Here is a 16,530-nt window from a genome sequence, read left to right as displayed (position 1 = left end):
CTCAGTTTTGTGCATAGTTTGCTTGATCATGGCTGTGCCAACTACTGGAGCAACTATTAGCGATTGATGTATTACGAACATATGATCAGGGAGCACGAGTGGGCCTTTCAGCCCCTCGATCCTGCTCTGCCATTTAATAAAGATCATGGCTGCTTTGATAGTAATATCAAACCTGCATCCCACCTATCCCCTAAACCTCTCACCCTCTTGCTTACCAATAATTTATCCACCTCTGCCTTAATTGTACTCTGAGATCCCATTGTTCTTCTACCTACGTGGACCTGCAACTTTAAAGCAGTAATACTTCCCAATTCTTCCAAACTAAATGTACTCCCTCGCTTTTATCGGTGTTGTACTTCATTTGCCAATTATTTGCCTATTTTGCAACTTTACTAATGTCTGATTTGTTGCAGTCTCCTCGATATTGACTGAACCCCGTCTACTCTAACCCAGTTTGGTATCATCTGCAAATTTAGAAATGGTGTTTCTTGTAAATTGTGAACATTCGTGATCCAAGCACTCATCCTTGCGGAACACTATCATCCAACGTCTGTGACTCTGAATAACTACTCTTTATTCCCACTTTCTGCTTTCTGTCTTGAAGGCAGCTGGCAGTCTATTCTGTTACTTATTCCCTGACTCTGCATTCTCTGACTTTACTTGTAACTTGCAACACATTATGCAACACATTAGCGAAAATCCAGATAAATCACATCTACTGCATTACTGTTGTTGGTTCCCTCTGTTACCTCTTCAAAAGATTCAAAAGGGATAATCAAGCAAGATTTTCTCTTTTGAAATTCATGCTGACCTCATTATTTTGTTAATTTTTAGATGTTCTTCTCTCTTTCAGCAAGAATTCCATTACTACTCCAACCACTGATAAACTATTCAGTTTCCCTTATGAAATGCAGGAATTATGTTAGCTATTAACCAATCTGCTGGCTCTGCACTTGTTTCTTAGGAATGATCAAATAGAAGTAGTAATGCCTCTTCTATCTTCTGCTTGTATTTTTGAAGAATCGAAGAATGATGCAATCCATCTGGACCTGGGGTTTTGTGCTCCTTGAGCTTGTTCAGTTTGCTCACTACATTTTAAAATTTTTAAATGTGCTTATCTCATTACTCATGTCATCAACCAACATCCGTTACATTCACAAAGCAAGATAATTATTTTACTATTTCTGCCATCCCTCTATTGTCACATGTAGCATTTATCTTCTCCCCCTTTGTGATCCTATTCTCATGAAGGCTGTCCTTTTTTATTGATGAGCCTGCCAGATATTTTAAATGATTCTTGGGATTTCACTTGCCAATTCAGGCAGAATGTCCGTTCCATGTGAGCTATTGTGTGAAGTGAAATTCCCTGAGAAGTCCGAAATTAAATTGTATTTCAATCCTTTTTCCCTTCATCCATCTTCAGTTAACTTTTCTATTCGCTTCAGTATCTCTTAAGGTCATCTTGATGATACCTCCCTCCTTCACAGGCTGAAAAGTCAGCTTTGTCACTATGAATCGACCATGAGACTTTCGTTTGTACTGCGTTTCGTGTTTGAACATCTCCCTGATATCTTGGAAACTAGACTTGTATGCAGCATTCCAAGTGTGGTCTGACATGCTTTCTCCAGCATGTCTTCTGCTGCTCTTGGCTGTGCAATTCAACATTGTATTGGCTTTCTTGGTTGCTGCTCTGCATTTAAAGACATAATCAGTGTTGAGTTTAAGACTCGTTTAGTTTTCTGAGTTTCATGCTAAACAATTTCAGTGCCATTCAATTAGCTTTTATTTCCTCGTTTTGAGCTTCTGAATCCAGGTAATTTACGTGAAGTAGGAAACTCCCAAAATGGAGCCGTGGGGTACGTTCCACATTCTAATGAGATTAGGTTTGATAGCGCCTTGTTGGTTGGTGCCGACATAGAAACATAGAAAAACTACAGCACAAAACAGGCCCTTCGGCCCCACAAGTTGTGCCGAACATATCCCTACCTTTTTAGGCCTACCTATAAATAGAAACATAGAAAAACTACAAGAAACATAGAAAAATTACATGGTGGGCCAAAAACTACATGGTGGGCCAAATGATCTCCTTCCAGGAAGTAAATTTCAAAAATTCTGTATGTGCAAACTGATTGAAGACAAGTTTCAGAATGATGTCATTAAACATTGTTCTGGTTGGTGAATAATATTGAAATGTATTTCTGTTGTAAAGCAATGGAAAGAAAACTCAAGAATCAATGAAGGTACTGTTCTCGGGAACTCATGGATGTTGGAAGATGACTTCAGGGAAATAACTGACCGTACTTCATCTCTGTTCATCCTTGTAACAGAAGTTGATTAACAATTCTGTCTATATATTAGATGTTATGGTGGGCAGGGCAAAAGCATGTTAGCATTGTGTCTTATTCTTGAGACATTTCGGACTCTGTCCCAATTAAACTTCCTGAAAGATCTTCTTTGACACCAGAAAATGTTTGATGAGGAAAACTGAAGCCTTTTTGATGCATTCCGAAGCAAGAAAGAAAAGCTGAAGGTGGTATTCGGAGAACTGCCACAGAAAGACTAATTCTTGCAGAGAGTGAATGAATCCCCTTGTGACCTATTTCTGGTTGTTTAGTTATGGAATTGGGTTGTTTATTGTTTTGTCAGTACTCCGTCAATCATTTAAATTGGGTAAGCAGCTTATCTGCACAACATGATTTAGTGTTGTGAATCTCTGCCTTGCATTGACAGGAGATGCAGTGGGCCTCCTACAGGATTTTCAGGAAGCAATTTACTGTGACTGTGGGTGGTTGTTACATATGCTAAGGAGTGCATGATGTTGAATAGAAAACAGTGGTTTCAGACAGTTAACTCTGCAGTCTGTTTAAACAAGGTATCATCAAATGCTTGGTTAGAAGAAGCCTGAACCAGTTTGTTGTAAGGTTGTTTAGTATTTCACTAAGAGGTCTGGAGGCTTGTGTGGTTGCGCATTAACTGCTTATTATGAACAAACAGCTACAACTTTATACATTTCTCTAAAGTATAGCCCTATCTCTCTTATCTTCATGCTGACTTCTGTCAGACACTCTGCACACGGTCTACCATCATGTGACACTCTACACCATCAGGGCAGTATTATTTCCCCGGTCCCACGTTAATTGTTACTAACCTTAAAACTCAACCTCAAAAGGTGGTGTTCAAGTCATGCCTTATGAGGATAGGCTGAGGGAGCTCGGTCTTTTCTCCTTGGAGAGACGTAGGATGAGAGGAGACCTAATAGAGGTGTATAAGATGTTGAGAGGCATAGATCGGGTGGACTCTCAGAGGCTTTTTCCCAGGGTGGAAATGGCTGCTATGAGAGGACACATGTTTAAGGTGCTGGGGGGTAGGTACAGGGGAAATGTTGGGAAGTTTTTCACACAGAGGGTGGTGGGCGAGTGGAATCGGCTGCCGTCAGTGGTGGTGGAGGCATTCTGAGAGAAAAAAATCCTTCTTATCTCTGTGCTAAAAGGTCGACTCTTAATTTTAAGAGTGCCTCCTTGTTCTGGGCTCACTCGCACGATCTTTTATACTTCAGTTGAATCACCACTCACTGTTCTAAACTCTGGTGGAAACAAGCCCTGTCTGTCTTGTCTTTCCTCATTCCAGGTGTCAATCTAGTAATATTGTCTAGTAATATTGTCTGCAACCTCCTTTAGTCCTCTTCACAATATACTCTCCTACCTATCTTTGTGTCATTTGCAAGTCCAGCTGCCCTGCCTTCACTCCCCTCATCTATGCCATTGATATAAATTGTAAGAAGTTGAAGCCTCAACACAAACCCTGCAGGGGAGTTCACTTGTCACATCCTGCCTGCCAGCCAGCCAGTCTTCAATGCAGGCTAATATGTTACCCCCTACACCATGAGCTTTTATTTTTTGCAACAATTTCTGATGTGTCATGTTTTCTGGAAACCCATATATAATCTATGCATAGCACATGTTATTCCTTCAGAGAATTCCAATAGGTTAAACATAGAAACATAGAAAACTACAGCACAAAACAGGCCCTTCGGCCCCACAAGTTGTGCCGAACATATCCCTACCTTTTAGGCCTACCTATAACCCTCCATCCTATTAAGTCCCATGTACTCATCCAGGAGTCTCTTAAAAGACCCTATTGAGTTTGCCTCCACCACCACTGACGGCAGCCGATTCCACTCGCCCACCACCCTCTGTGTGAAAAACTTCCCCCTAACATTTCCCCTGTACCTACCCCCCAGCACCTTAAACCTGTGTCCTCTCGTAGCAGCCATTTCCACCCTGGGAAAAAGCCTCTGAGAGTCCATCCGATCTATGCCTCTCAACATCTTAAATATCTCTATTAGGTCTCCTCTCATCCTTCGTCTCTCCAAGGAGAAAAGACCGAGCTCCCTCAGCCTATCCTCATAAGGCATGCCACTCAATCCAGGCAACATCCTTGTAAATCTCCTCTGCACCCTTTCAATCTTTTCCACATCCTTCCTGTAATGAGGCGACCAGAACTGAGCACAGTACTCCAAGTGGGGTCTGACGAGGGTCTTGTATAGCTGCATCATTATCCCCGGACTCCTAAACTCAATCCCTCGATTGATAAAGGCCAGCACACCATACGCCTTCTTAACCACCTCCTCCACGGGGCCGATTTTAGAGTCCTAAGGACCCGGACCCCAAGGTCCTTCTGATCCTCTACTGTACTAAGGGTCTTTCCCTTTATATTGTACTCCTTCATCCCATTTGACCTGCCAAAATGGACCACTACGCATTTATCTGGGTTGAAGTCCATCTGCCACTTCTCCGCCCAGTTTTTTATCCTATCTATGTCCCTCTGTAACTTCTGACATCCCTCCAGACTATCCACAGCCCCACCAACCTTCATGTCGTCGGCAAACTTACCAACCCATCCCTCCACTTCCTCATCCAGGTCATTTATGAAAATGACAAACAGCAAGGGTCCCAGAACAGATCCCTGGGGCACACCACTGGTGACCGACTTCCAATTATAAAAAGACCCATCTATACACACTCTCTGCCTCCTTTGGGCAAGCCAGTTCTGAATCCACAGGGCAGCAGCCCCTTGGATCCCATGCCCTCTCACTTTTTCGAGAAACCTTGCATGGGGGACCTTATTGAACGCCTTGCTAAAATCCATATAAACCACATCTACCACTTTCCCTTCGCCAGTGTGTTTAGTCACATTTTCGAAGAACTCCACCAGGCTCGTAAGGCACGATCTGCCCTTGACAAAGCCATGCTGAGTATTCTTGAGCATACTAAACCTCTCTAAATGCTCATAAATCTTGTCCCTCAGGATCTTCTCCATCAGCTTACCAACCACTGAGGTTAGACTCACCGGTCGGTAATTTCCTGGGCTATCCCTATTCCCCTTCTTGAAAATAGGAACCACATCCGCAATCCTCCGGCACCTCTCCCGTCTCCATCGACGACGCAAAGATCATCGCCAGAGGCTCTGCAATCTCCTCCTTCGTCTCCCACAGTAACCTGGGGTACATCCCATCCGGACCCGGCGACTTATCTATCTTGATGCCATTCAAAGATTCCAGCACAACCTCTTTGTTAAAGTCCACATACTCAATCTTTTCAGTCCACCGCAAGCCCACATCCACCCATGTCCTTCTCCTCTGTGAAAACCAAGGCAAAATACTCATTGAGCACCTCTGCCATTTCTATTGGTTCCGTACAGATTTTCCCGCCTTCACCTTTTATAGGCCCTATTCCTTCACGTCTCATCCTTTTACTCTTCACATATTTATAGAACGCCTTAGGGTTTTCCCTAATTCTACTTGCCAAGGCCTTCTCGTGACCCCTTCTGGCTCTCCTAATTTCCTTCTTTAGTCCCTTCCTACAAGCCGTATACTCATCTAGATCCCTATCTTCGCCAAGCTCTCTGAACCTTTTGTACGCTTTCCTTTTCTTCTCGACTAGGTCCCGCACAGCTTTCGTGCACCACGGTTCCTTTAACCTACCAACTCCTCCCTTTCTGCTCGGAACATTGTCCTGTAGAATCCTAGACAGATATTCCTTGAAAAACTGCCACCTCTCTTCAGTACATTTCCCCGAGAATACCTCCTTCCAATTTACTCCTCTAATTTGCTGCCTTATGTCTTCATATTTCCCCTTACTCCATATAAACGCTTTCCTAGCTTGCCTGATCCTCTCTTTTTCCAATGCAAGCATAAAGGAGATAGAGTTATGATCGCTATCCCCAAGATGCTCTCCCACTGAGAGATCTGACACCTGTCCAGGCTCATTGGTCAGTATCAGATCAAGTACAGCCTCTCCTCTTGTAGGCTTGTCCACATGCTGTGTCAGGAAACCCTCCTGAACACACCTAACGAACTCCTCCCCATCCAATCCCCTTACCCGAGGGATATTCCAATCTATGTTTGGGAAATTAAAGTCTCCCATCACAACAACTCTGCTATTATTGCAACTCTCCAGGATCTGTTTCCTTATCTGCTCCTCCACCTCCCTGATTCCCCTTTCATAAAATCATGCTGACTCTTCTCAGTTACCGTGAGTTTGTCTAAGTGTCCAGCTATGACGACCTCAATGATTGATTCTAATGCCTTCACCATGACAGTTGTCAAGCTAACTAACCTGTAGTTTCTTGTTTTCTGCCTCCCTCACTTTGTGATTATATTTATATTTTCTACTTTTCAGTCTGATGGAACCTTTCTAGAATCGCGTGAACTTTGGAAAATTAACAACAACAGATAATCGACTACCTCATTAGCCATCTCTTTTATGACTCTAGGATGAGGTCCATCAGGACCTGGAGACTTGTCGGCTCGCAACTCTTGTCAGTATGCTCAGTACAGGGTCTGATTGTATTTTCACCAAGTTCCTCTCTCCCTTTTACCCTTTGATTCACAGCTATTACTGGAATATATTTTGTATTCTACATGGTGAAGACAGAGGAAAACTATTTGTGTATTTCATCCACATTTTAATCATTATTTACTATTGGCTCCCCATTGACACTCTCTAGAGGACCCACACTCATTTACTATATATTTTCCTTTTTAAATACCTGTAGAAACTCTTGCTATTCATTTTATATTTCTAGCTAGCTTCCTCTCATAATCTTAATTGACCGGGATTAATGCAGCACTCTTGAAGCCTGATGCCATCCAATACAAAACAGCCCAATTGATTGGCATCCCATCCACCACCGGTGCACAGTGTGCAGCAAACCATCTACAAGATGCACTGCAATAATTTGCCAAGATTGTTTGACAGGATATTTCAAACCCACGACCTCTACCACCCAGTGGAACAAGAATGGCAGACGCATAAGAATATCACCTCTTGCAAGATCCTTTCCCAAATCACACACCATACAAACGTGGAGCTATATCGCCATTCCTTGCTTGTTGCCAGGTCAAAATCTTGGACTTCTCTCCTAATTGCACTGTGGGTGTATCTATACCACACACATCACTGTAGTTCAAGAGGCTTAGCACTACCTTTGCAAGGGCAATTGGGAATGGACAATAAATGCTGGTCTTGCCAGTGATAGTTACATTCCATGATTACATTTTTGAAGTTATTTTATTATTGAAAATATTTGTAAGCTAATACATTGAAATCCTTTGCACTACATATTCCCTCAGATCTGGCCTTGACCAACATTGCTACATCCTGTTCAATTCTTTCTTCTCTTTCACAGAAACTCAGGAAGTGAATTACAGGTGTATTATGCTCCAGACAAACGTTATCCAGATTTTTTTGAAGCCATTCGTAGGAGAGGGGACACGTTCTATTTGATATCATTTCGAAGGGTAAGTGTTAATTTCCACGTGTGTATAAATATGGCGGAAATGCCGATTGATCTGTTTGTGTTCCGAATTCCCCATTCCCATCTACCTCGATAATCTTGGATTTCCTTGCCAAACAAGAATCAATCTCTTCCACCTCAAAAGTATTCAGTGACTCTGCCTCCACTACCTCTGAGGCAAAGAGTTCCAAAGTGTTTCTTGGAGACCCATTTTTTTTGAAAGGTTAGCAATGCAATGGAAAAACTGTGGTGTAGATTTATTTTGAGGGATAGGGGGCACGGTTCTGAAGAGGCCAGAACTTCAGAGCTCTTAAGATGCTGCATGGTTTAACTGAACCCTTCCTATTATATCCAGTATGTGTCACTGATTTGGATGCATTCAGGTCGACCATGCTATTAGGGGCGGCACGGTAGCACAGTGGTTAGCACTGCTGCTTCACAGCTCCAGGGTCCCGGGTTCGATTCCCGGCTCGGGTCACTGTCTGTGTGGAGTTTGCACATTCTCCTCGTGTCTGCATGGGTTTCCTCCGGGTGCTCCGGTTTCCTCCCACAGTCCAAAGATGTGCGGGTTAGGTTGATTGGCCAGGTTAAAAAAAAAATTGCCCCTTAGAGTCCTGAGATGTGTAGGTTAGAGGGATTAGTGGGTAAATATGTGGGGGTAAGGCCTGGGTGGGATTGTGGTCGGTGCAGACTCGATGGGCCGAATGGCCTCCTTCTGCACTGTAGGGTTTCTATGATTTCTATGATATTCAACATGACTGGGATACCCTTGAGTCTGAGTGAGAACCTGAAAGACCATGTGAGTAATTGCAGTACGGATGTTGCCGACTAAGTGAGAGATGACACCACCAATGCATTTGACTCATTGTAAATGTTGGCAAAGCTGGCTCACATAACTTGCCTTCCAAATGACTGGTCTGATTCTTTTTTACTGGAAATAATGTAGGGCATGATCAAGACTTGCACGACATTTCTGAGCTGCCTCATGGGCAAGTGAATTCAATTTTCAATACCGTGACATAAGTACAGATGAATGAAACCGTTTAAGCAATGTTGCTTGTCCAACTTGAAAGATGTCCAGAGCACCCTTTTCTCCCGCCAGACATGTTGGCTGATTATGTTTGGAGTGAATGTTTTTCACATCGACTATCCTGTTTTGGAGATTATTGGAAGTGATCGTTACTCTTCGCCTTTAACTAGAGTCCTAATGTGAGCTTTTCACCAGTTTCAGCCCATGCCCTTTGTGGTCAAATGTTTCAGATTTCCCGGAGGTAGTGTTTTCGTTATCCTTTGTCTGCTAATGTTTGGCATGCATCTATATAAAGTCCACTCTTGGTCGAATCCTTTCAAAGTTTGAAGAGCCAGATTGCCATTCCCTCATCAGGCAAATGAACATGCAAAGCTGTACGTGCAAGCCTGTCTTTTCTTGCCATTAATGGATAAATTATTGAATCGGATTTTATTTTCCAAATTGTGTGCCATCTGGGGAACCCATTCCTCCTTGCTTTTGTTATATTTTTTATGAGGACTGTTAAACTCATGAGCAGTAAAACTCTCCTGTTTCAATGGAACATGTGATGGAGATCTGTTACGACCAGAAAGTAAGACTGAAACATTCCCCAGCTGCTCAGAAACTGAGGTGCCTCATTTTCTGGAGAGGTGGAAATTATGAACCTGCTCTATCTATTGATAAATGTTATGAACTGAACTTTTCTGGTAATTAACTATCAATTAAGATAAAATGGTTGAGGGGATCATTGGGAATATTTGAGATTAACTCTGAATCACCTAGTCTCTTCTAGTGCAGGAACTAATCATAAAATCAAGGCTACTAACGCAGTGCATAAGGAGTGCTACCCATTCAGCTATATGTTGTCAGCTTTCTCAAATCGACATGAAAGACCCCATGGCACAATTCAAAGAAAAGTTGGGGAGTTTCCTCCAGTGTACTGGACAAGGTTTATCCCATATTGCAGATCATTGTGACAGATGTTGCGATTTATTTTATTGCTGTTTGTGGGAGCTTGATGTGTGTAAAATTGGCTGCTGTATTGCCTACGTTACAATAATAATGAATTCAAAAGCATTTAATTGGCCGTAAAGTACTTCAAGACATTCTGAGGTTGTGAAGGGTGCTGCATGAATTAAAGTTGTTCCTCCCTTTCCTTCCTCTCCCTCCCTTCCTCTCTTTACATGATGTGTTTTATCTAGGATTGCTGGATAACATTATTATGATCTAAGTGGAAAATCTTGTCCATTTGCCAGCATTATCAAATCTCAGTCAAGGCAAGCAGCACAGCTCAATTAAATCCTGGAAATAATGACCCACTTGACAAGCATTTGTGATGGTGTTGTAAAATATTTCTTCAAGATTTTTATCAGACGAAGAATTTCAGGCAGACCAGAGCATTGGACAACTTTATGTTAACAGCATTTTGTGAACTGATGCATTGGGGTGAACTGGCACTCTTTTTCACTTTTTCCTTTGCGAAACAAATCTCCATCAAAGATCCTGGTGAAAAACTGTACTTCATACTGTCCAGTCAGCAAAGTTACTTTTTATGTCCAATATTAGTTGACACATTCTCTGCCAATCACCGCCTCAGCCCACCCGCCTTAACCAGCCCTTTTTGAAGTTGATTTTCCTTCACCTCATGTATATTGTTGTATAAGTAATGGCCTGGATTTTGATGGTAATGATGGCAGAAGAACGTTGGGAATCTGCACGTGCGTAATTAAACATGTCATGCGCGTTAACAATGATATAAAAGCAGCAGTCACCGATGAGGGATTGTGCAAACACGTTGTTTATTTATTTTATTTAATTGAGCTGTGCTGCTTACCTTGACTGAGATTTGATAATGCTGGAAAATGGACAAGATTTTCCACTTAGATCATAATAATGTTTTCCAGCAATCCTAGATAAAACACATCATGTAAAGAGAGGAAGGGAGGGAGAGGAAGGAAAGGGAGGAAGAACTTTAATTTATTTATTAGTCACCAGTAAGGCTTACATTAACACTGCAATGAAGTTACTGTGAAATTCCCCTAGTTGCCACAATCCGGCGCCTGTTCGGGTCAATGCAGAATGTGTTTCAGAATGTGGGAGGAAACCGGAGTACCCGGAGGAAACCCACACAGACACGGGGAGAATGTGCAAACTCCACACAGACAGTGACGCAAGCCAGGAATCGCACCCAGATCCCTGGTGCTGTGAAGCAGCAGTGCTAACCACTGTGCTACCGTGTGGGTTCATTTATTAGTTCTGGGCATGAAAACATATATGATTGGATAGAAAGCTTGAAGGCATCAAAGCTGTGTGCTTGTGTTCTGCTCCAAACTGAAGTGAAACTGAGGCTGGATCATATGACACACTTTCCTTTAAGTGATGGCGTGCTGCTATCCCCGACAGGTACATTACCACATCCATTCACTATAGAATTCCTCTTTATCCTTTACCATTTGAATTGTATATTAAATGATGATCATCTCGAACTATTGGCTTCTAAGACCCACTTTAAAACCTATCTGTTTAACCAAGATTTTAGTCACCTCCCGAATATCTCCTCCTTTGACTCAGTTTTAGTTTTTGTTTGATTTTGTCGCTAAGTTGCTTGGGATTTTTTAAATCATTAAAGGTGGGATATAAATGCAACTTTTTGGAACAGCATCTAATCAAGATGATGTCATACTGTACAAAGTTATTGAATGGTCAGTGCAAGTCAGTATGAGAAACGTTTTTCACTTGAGATGACTGATGGTATTTGAATGGACGCACGTGCATCATCTGGCAGCTACAGTGCATTGAACTGTAGTGTTTGTAAATAACTCGTAGATAATTTATTGTGTTCAGGTGGTATATTTGCACTACATTGAACAGTGGCTGGTCAGGTCCAAGCAATAATGCAATCGGTAATACCAAAAATATACTCGCATTCCAAATTTCTGACTCTCAAGACGGCTCTCAAGTGAAGTTAATATTTAAGTTGAGTGAGTTCTTTATATGATAAATATTGTTACTGTGTGGACATGTTGACTTTATTCTCAATCCTGAAGCAATAAACATTTAAAAAGCAGTTTCCAAAATGCAATTCATAAAACCTGCTGAAGATCAATAGCTTTTGTGATTAATTTGAAATTGGAAACAAAACACTTGAAGTGTAAAATGATCTCTCACTGAGATAGTTGAAACTTATTGAGAAATACGAGTCAAATGAGAAATTAAAATGTGCTTTTCAAGATTGGATATTGTCCAAACAAGTTTGGGAGATTAACAGATTTGCCAGGGGAGTGAATTTTATTTGCTTGAAAGTGTACACTACATTGAGATGTATTCAATTACCTGGGATTTGGTATTGTACTCGAAATAAATTATCAGAAAGCTCAACTTTGTATGTGATTGTCAACTTCAAGGTGGGTTGGATGAGTTGGCATGTTGCTTTCCTCTCTGATCATTTAATTTGTCATTATTTTGGAGGAAATGGGAACTATGGAGGAACCACCTTTTAGAAGACTGGCAGAACAATATTGCAGTGTCCACTGTCATAATTCAGGATCCTTTGGCTTTTTGTGTAAAGTAATGGACATCAGCTCTTCTAAAATGGGTTGTGAGCAAGAAGACATTCATTACCATATCAAGACAGCTCCAATGATCAAATGTAATGGCTTATAAAGTTGCCAGAAAAAGTGGTAACCCTAAGGATTGGGAGCAATTTAGTATCAAACAAAGGATGACTAAGAAACTGATGAAGAAAGGGAAAAGAGAACACAAATACAAGCTAGCAAGAAACATAAAGACGGACTGTAAAGTTTCTTTAGGTATGTGAAAAGGAATAAATTAGCAAATGATTCTATGAAGGATGAATGTGGGTCTATTATAGGCAGACAGGAGAATTTATACTGGAGAATAGGGGATTGGCCGAGAAACTAAAGTTACTTCAAGAAGGAAGATACAGAAAATCTTCCAGAAATACTAGGAAATCAAAGGGTTTGTGAAAATGAGGAACAAACAATTTAGCATGCATAAGGAAGTAATGCTCAAAGTTAATTGGACTCGAGGGTGATCAATCCCCTGGACTTGATCTACATTGCAGAGTGCTGGAGGAGGTTTCTGTACAGATAGTGGATGCATTGGTGCACCTTTCAAAATTCTGTAGATTCTGTCAAGGTTCCTGCAAACTGGAAAGTAGCAAATATAACCCCACTATTTAAGAAGGGGGGGGGGGGGGGGAAACTACAGGCCCATTACTTTGATGTTTGTAATGGGAAAGCCATTTCAGCCAGAGAGTGGTAGGTCTGTGGAATTCATTGCCACAGAGGGCTGTGGAGGCCGAGACGTTGAGCGTCTTCAAGACAGAAATTGATAAATTCTTGATTTCTCGAGGAATTAAGGGCTATGGGGAGAGAGCGGGTAAATGGAGTTGAAATCAACCATGATTGAATGGTGGAGTGGACTCGATGGGCCGAATGGCCTTACTTCCGCTCCTATGTCTTATGGTCTTATGGAAAAGCTTTAGGATAAAGGGTGTGGACACCTGGAAAAATAATGATATTTTGCATTGAAGATGGATTTATGAAAGGGAATTCATGTTTGACAAACATCTTGAAGTTGTTTTGAGGGTGTTACTTTTTTCATTCGTTCAGGGGATTTGGGCAACGTGAGCTGGGCCAGCATGTATTTATTGCCCATCCCTTATTGGCCTTGAACTGAATGGTTTGCTCGGCCACTTCAGAGGGCATTTAAGAGTCAACCACTTTGCTGTGGGCCTGGAGTCACATGGAGGCCATAAGACATAGGAGCGGAAGTAAGGCCATTCGGCCCATCGAGTCCACTCCACCATTCAATCATGGTTGATTTCAACTCCATTTACCCGCTCTCTCCCCATAGCCCTTAATTCCTCGAGAAATCAAGAATTTATCAATTTCTGTCTTGAAGACGCTCAACGTCTCGGCCTCCACAGCCCTCTGTGGCAATGAATTCCACAGACCTACCACTCTCTGGCTGAAGAAATTTCTCCTCATCTCTGTTCTAAAGTGGCTCCCTTTTATTCTAAGGCTGTGCCCCCGCGTCCTAGTCTCCCCTGCTAATGGAAACAACTTCCCTACGTCCATCCTATCTAAGCCGTTCATTATCTTGTAAGTTTCTATTAGATCTCCCCTCAACCTCCTAAACTCCAATGAATATAATCCCACGATCCTCAGACGTTCATCGTATGTCAGGCCTACCATTCCTGGGATCATCCGTGTGAATCTCCGCTGGACCCGCTCCAGTGCCAGTATGTCCTTCCTGAGGTGTGGGGCCCAAAATTGCTCACAGTACTCCAAATGGGGCCTAACCAGTGCTTTATAAAGCCTCAGAAGTACATCCCTGCTTTTGTATTCCAAGCCTCTTGAGATAAATGACAACATTACATTTGCTTTCTTAATTACGGACTCAACCTGCAAGTTTACCTTTAGAGAATCCTGGACTAGGACTCCCAAGTCCCTTTGCACTTTAGCATTATGAATTTTGTCACCGTTTAGAAAATAGTCCATGCCTCTATTCTTTTTTCCAAAGTGCAAGACCTCGCACTTGCCCACGTTGAATTTCATCAGCCACTTCTTGGACCACTCTCCTAAACTGTCTAAATCTTTCTGCAGCCTCCCCACCTCCTCAATACTACCTGCCAGACCGGGTAAAGGTAGCAGATTTCCTTCCCTAAAGGATATTAGTGAACCAGATGGGTTTTTATGACAGTCAACCATGGTTTCTTGGTCATCATTAGACTTTTAATTCCAGACTTTAATTGAATTCAAATTCCACTATCTGCCATGGTGGAATTCAAACCCAGGTCCCCAGATAATTACCCTGGGTGTCTAAAGTACTAGTCCAGTTACAATATTACTACGTCACTCTCCTATAAGTAGTGACAAAGGAGAATCCGTGCATGTGTTGTATTTCGATGTTCAGAAGGATTTTGATAAGGTTCCATGCAGGAGGTGAGGAAGTCAGATTGGGGATAATATACTGATGTGGATTGAGATTTGTTTAACAGACAGGCAATAGCAACTAGGAATAAATAGGTCATTCTTGAGATGGTATGGGATGCCACAAAGATCAGTGCTGGGAAACAACTGTTCACAAGCTACATAAATTATTTGGATGTGGAGACCAAATGTAAGATTTCCAAATTTGCTGATGACACAAAACTAGTAGGAATGCAAACTGAGGACGATGCAGGGAGGCTTCCAGGGGACATGGACAGGCTAAGTGAATGAGCAAAAATATGGCAGATGGAATCTCGTGTGAATAAGAGTGAAGTTATCCACTTGGGTTAAAAAAAAAACAGAAAGGCAGAGCATTTGTATAATGTTGAGAGGATGTCCAAAGGGTCCGGGTGTTCTTGTTCATGAGGGACATGCAGGAAACATTAAGGAAGGCAAATGATAGTTTGTCTTCATCACAAGGGCAGTTGAGTACAATTGTATGGCGCCTTAGTAAGACTATACTTGGAGTTTTGTATACAGTTTTGTTCTCCTTATCAAAGAAGGATATGCTCGCCAGACTAACCCCTGGGATGCCGGGATTGTCTGATTAGGAGAGAGTGAGGAAACAGGGCCTGTATTCTCAAGAATTTTAAAGGATGAGAGGTGATCATTGAAACTTATTAAATTTTTAGAGCACATGACAGTGTAGAAGTAGATAGGATTGTTCACCTGGCTGATGAGTCCAGAACCAGATAAGGGCCAGACCATTTTGGACTGAGCTGAGAAGCAATTCCTTCACTCAGAGTGTGGTGAACCTTTTGAATTCTCTATCCCAGAAGGCTGTGGAAGGTCAATCATTGAGCATGTTCAAGACCAAAATTGATAGATTTCTGGATATTTATGACGTCAAGGGATATGGGGAAGTGTGGGAAAGTGGCATTGAGGTTAATGATCAGTCATGATCTACTTGACTGGTGGAGCAGGCTCAACAGGCAGAGTGTGTACTCTTGCTCCTGTGTTCCTGTGCTATTGTTGTGGGACCAGAGGAGAGGAGAGGTGATTTTAAAAATGTACAAAATAACAGGTTTTTTTCCTCACCATGACGAAGCAATTGACAATTCACGATTATGCCTCATTCTAGGAAAGGTGAGTTGTAGTTGGGTATTGAAATCTTTTTTTCAATATGTGGGGTCCAAGGGACTGATTTTTTTTTAGAAAATAGTAAGCCTAGAGACAAAAAGTATCTGAAAGCTGTACAAGAGAGAAGACCGAGGTAGTAAGACAGGGTGTGGATAGATGTGTGGTTTAATTTGAGTAAAATAACTCAAAGGGAGTGGGCTTTTGTTTCAACGTTCATTATTTTATCGAGATGTGCATGAACACATATCTACTGATTTGTACTGAGGAATTCCCATTAATTGCATTTTCTTTGTTTTCCTATTGGGAATCAAGCAAGTTGTGTTTTGAATCAGATTTCATCTCTCCTGATGGAAACTTTGGAGTCCACCGTTACGGAGATTCCTGCAGGACACAGGTGCAAGTCACAGCAGATTGTCTCAAAACACAAGGACAATGGACGGTTCTGCTCCCTAATAGATACACGGCAGTGATGGTGAATTTAAGTTTGTAAAAGTTGGCCTTCAGGTTGCTTCAGGGAACCACTGTCAACACTGAACCATAGAAAGTATTTATGACAGACTGAAATTCAGAAATTGTACCTTAAACATTTTTAATTTGATTTTAAATCACACCTAGCTCCATTAGTCA

The 16,530-nt window shown here is 41.8% G+C and overlaps 1 protein-coding gene across 1 annotated transcript in view; it reads left to right on the top strand.

The window, feature by feature from the left end:
• Positions 1-16,530, top strand: part of atf6 (activating transcription factor 6) — a 349,485-nt gene that overhangs the window by 162,549 nt on the left and 170,406 nt on the right. The window contains exon 14 of the mRNA XM_078218025.1: positions 7,690-7,801. Within this exon, the coding sequence (XP_078074151.1) occupies positions 7,690-7,801 (112 nt within the window). The remainder of the gene's footprint in view (positions 1-7,689; positions 7,802-16,530) is intronic.

This window comes from Mustelus asterias, chromosome 8 (genome assembly GCF_964213995.1).
Source record: "Mustelus asterias chromosome 8, sMusAst1.hap1.1, whole genome shotgun sequence".
NCBI lineage: Eukaryota > Metazoa > Chordata > Chondrichthyes > Carcharhiniformes > Triakidae > Mustelus > Mustelus asterias.
The sequence above is the reverse complement of the archived record's forward strand: the minus strand, read 5'-3'. Positions and strand labels throughout refer to the sequence as shown.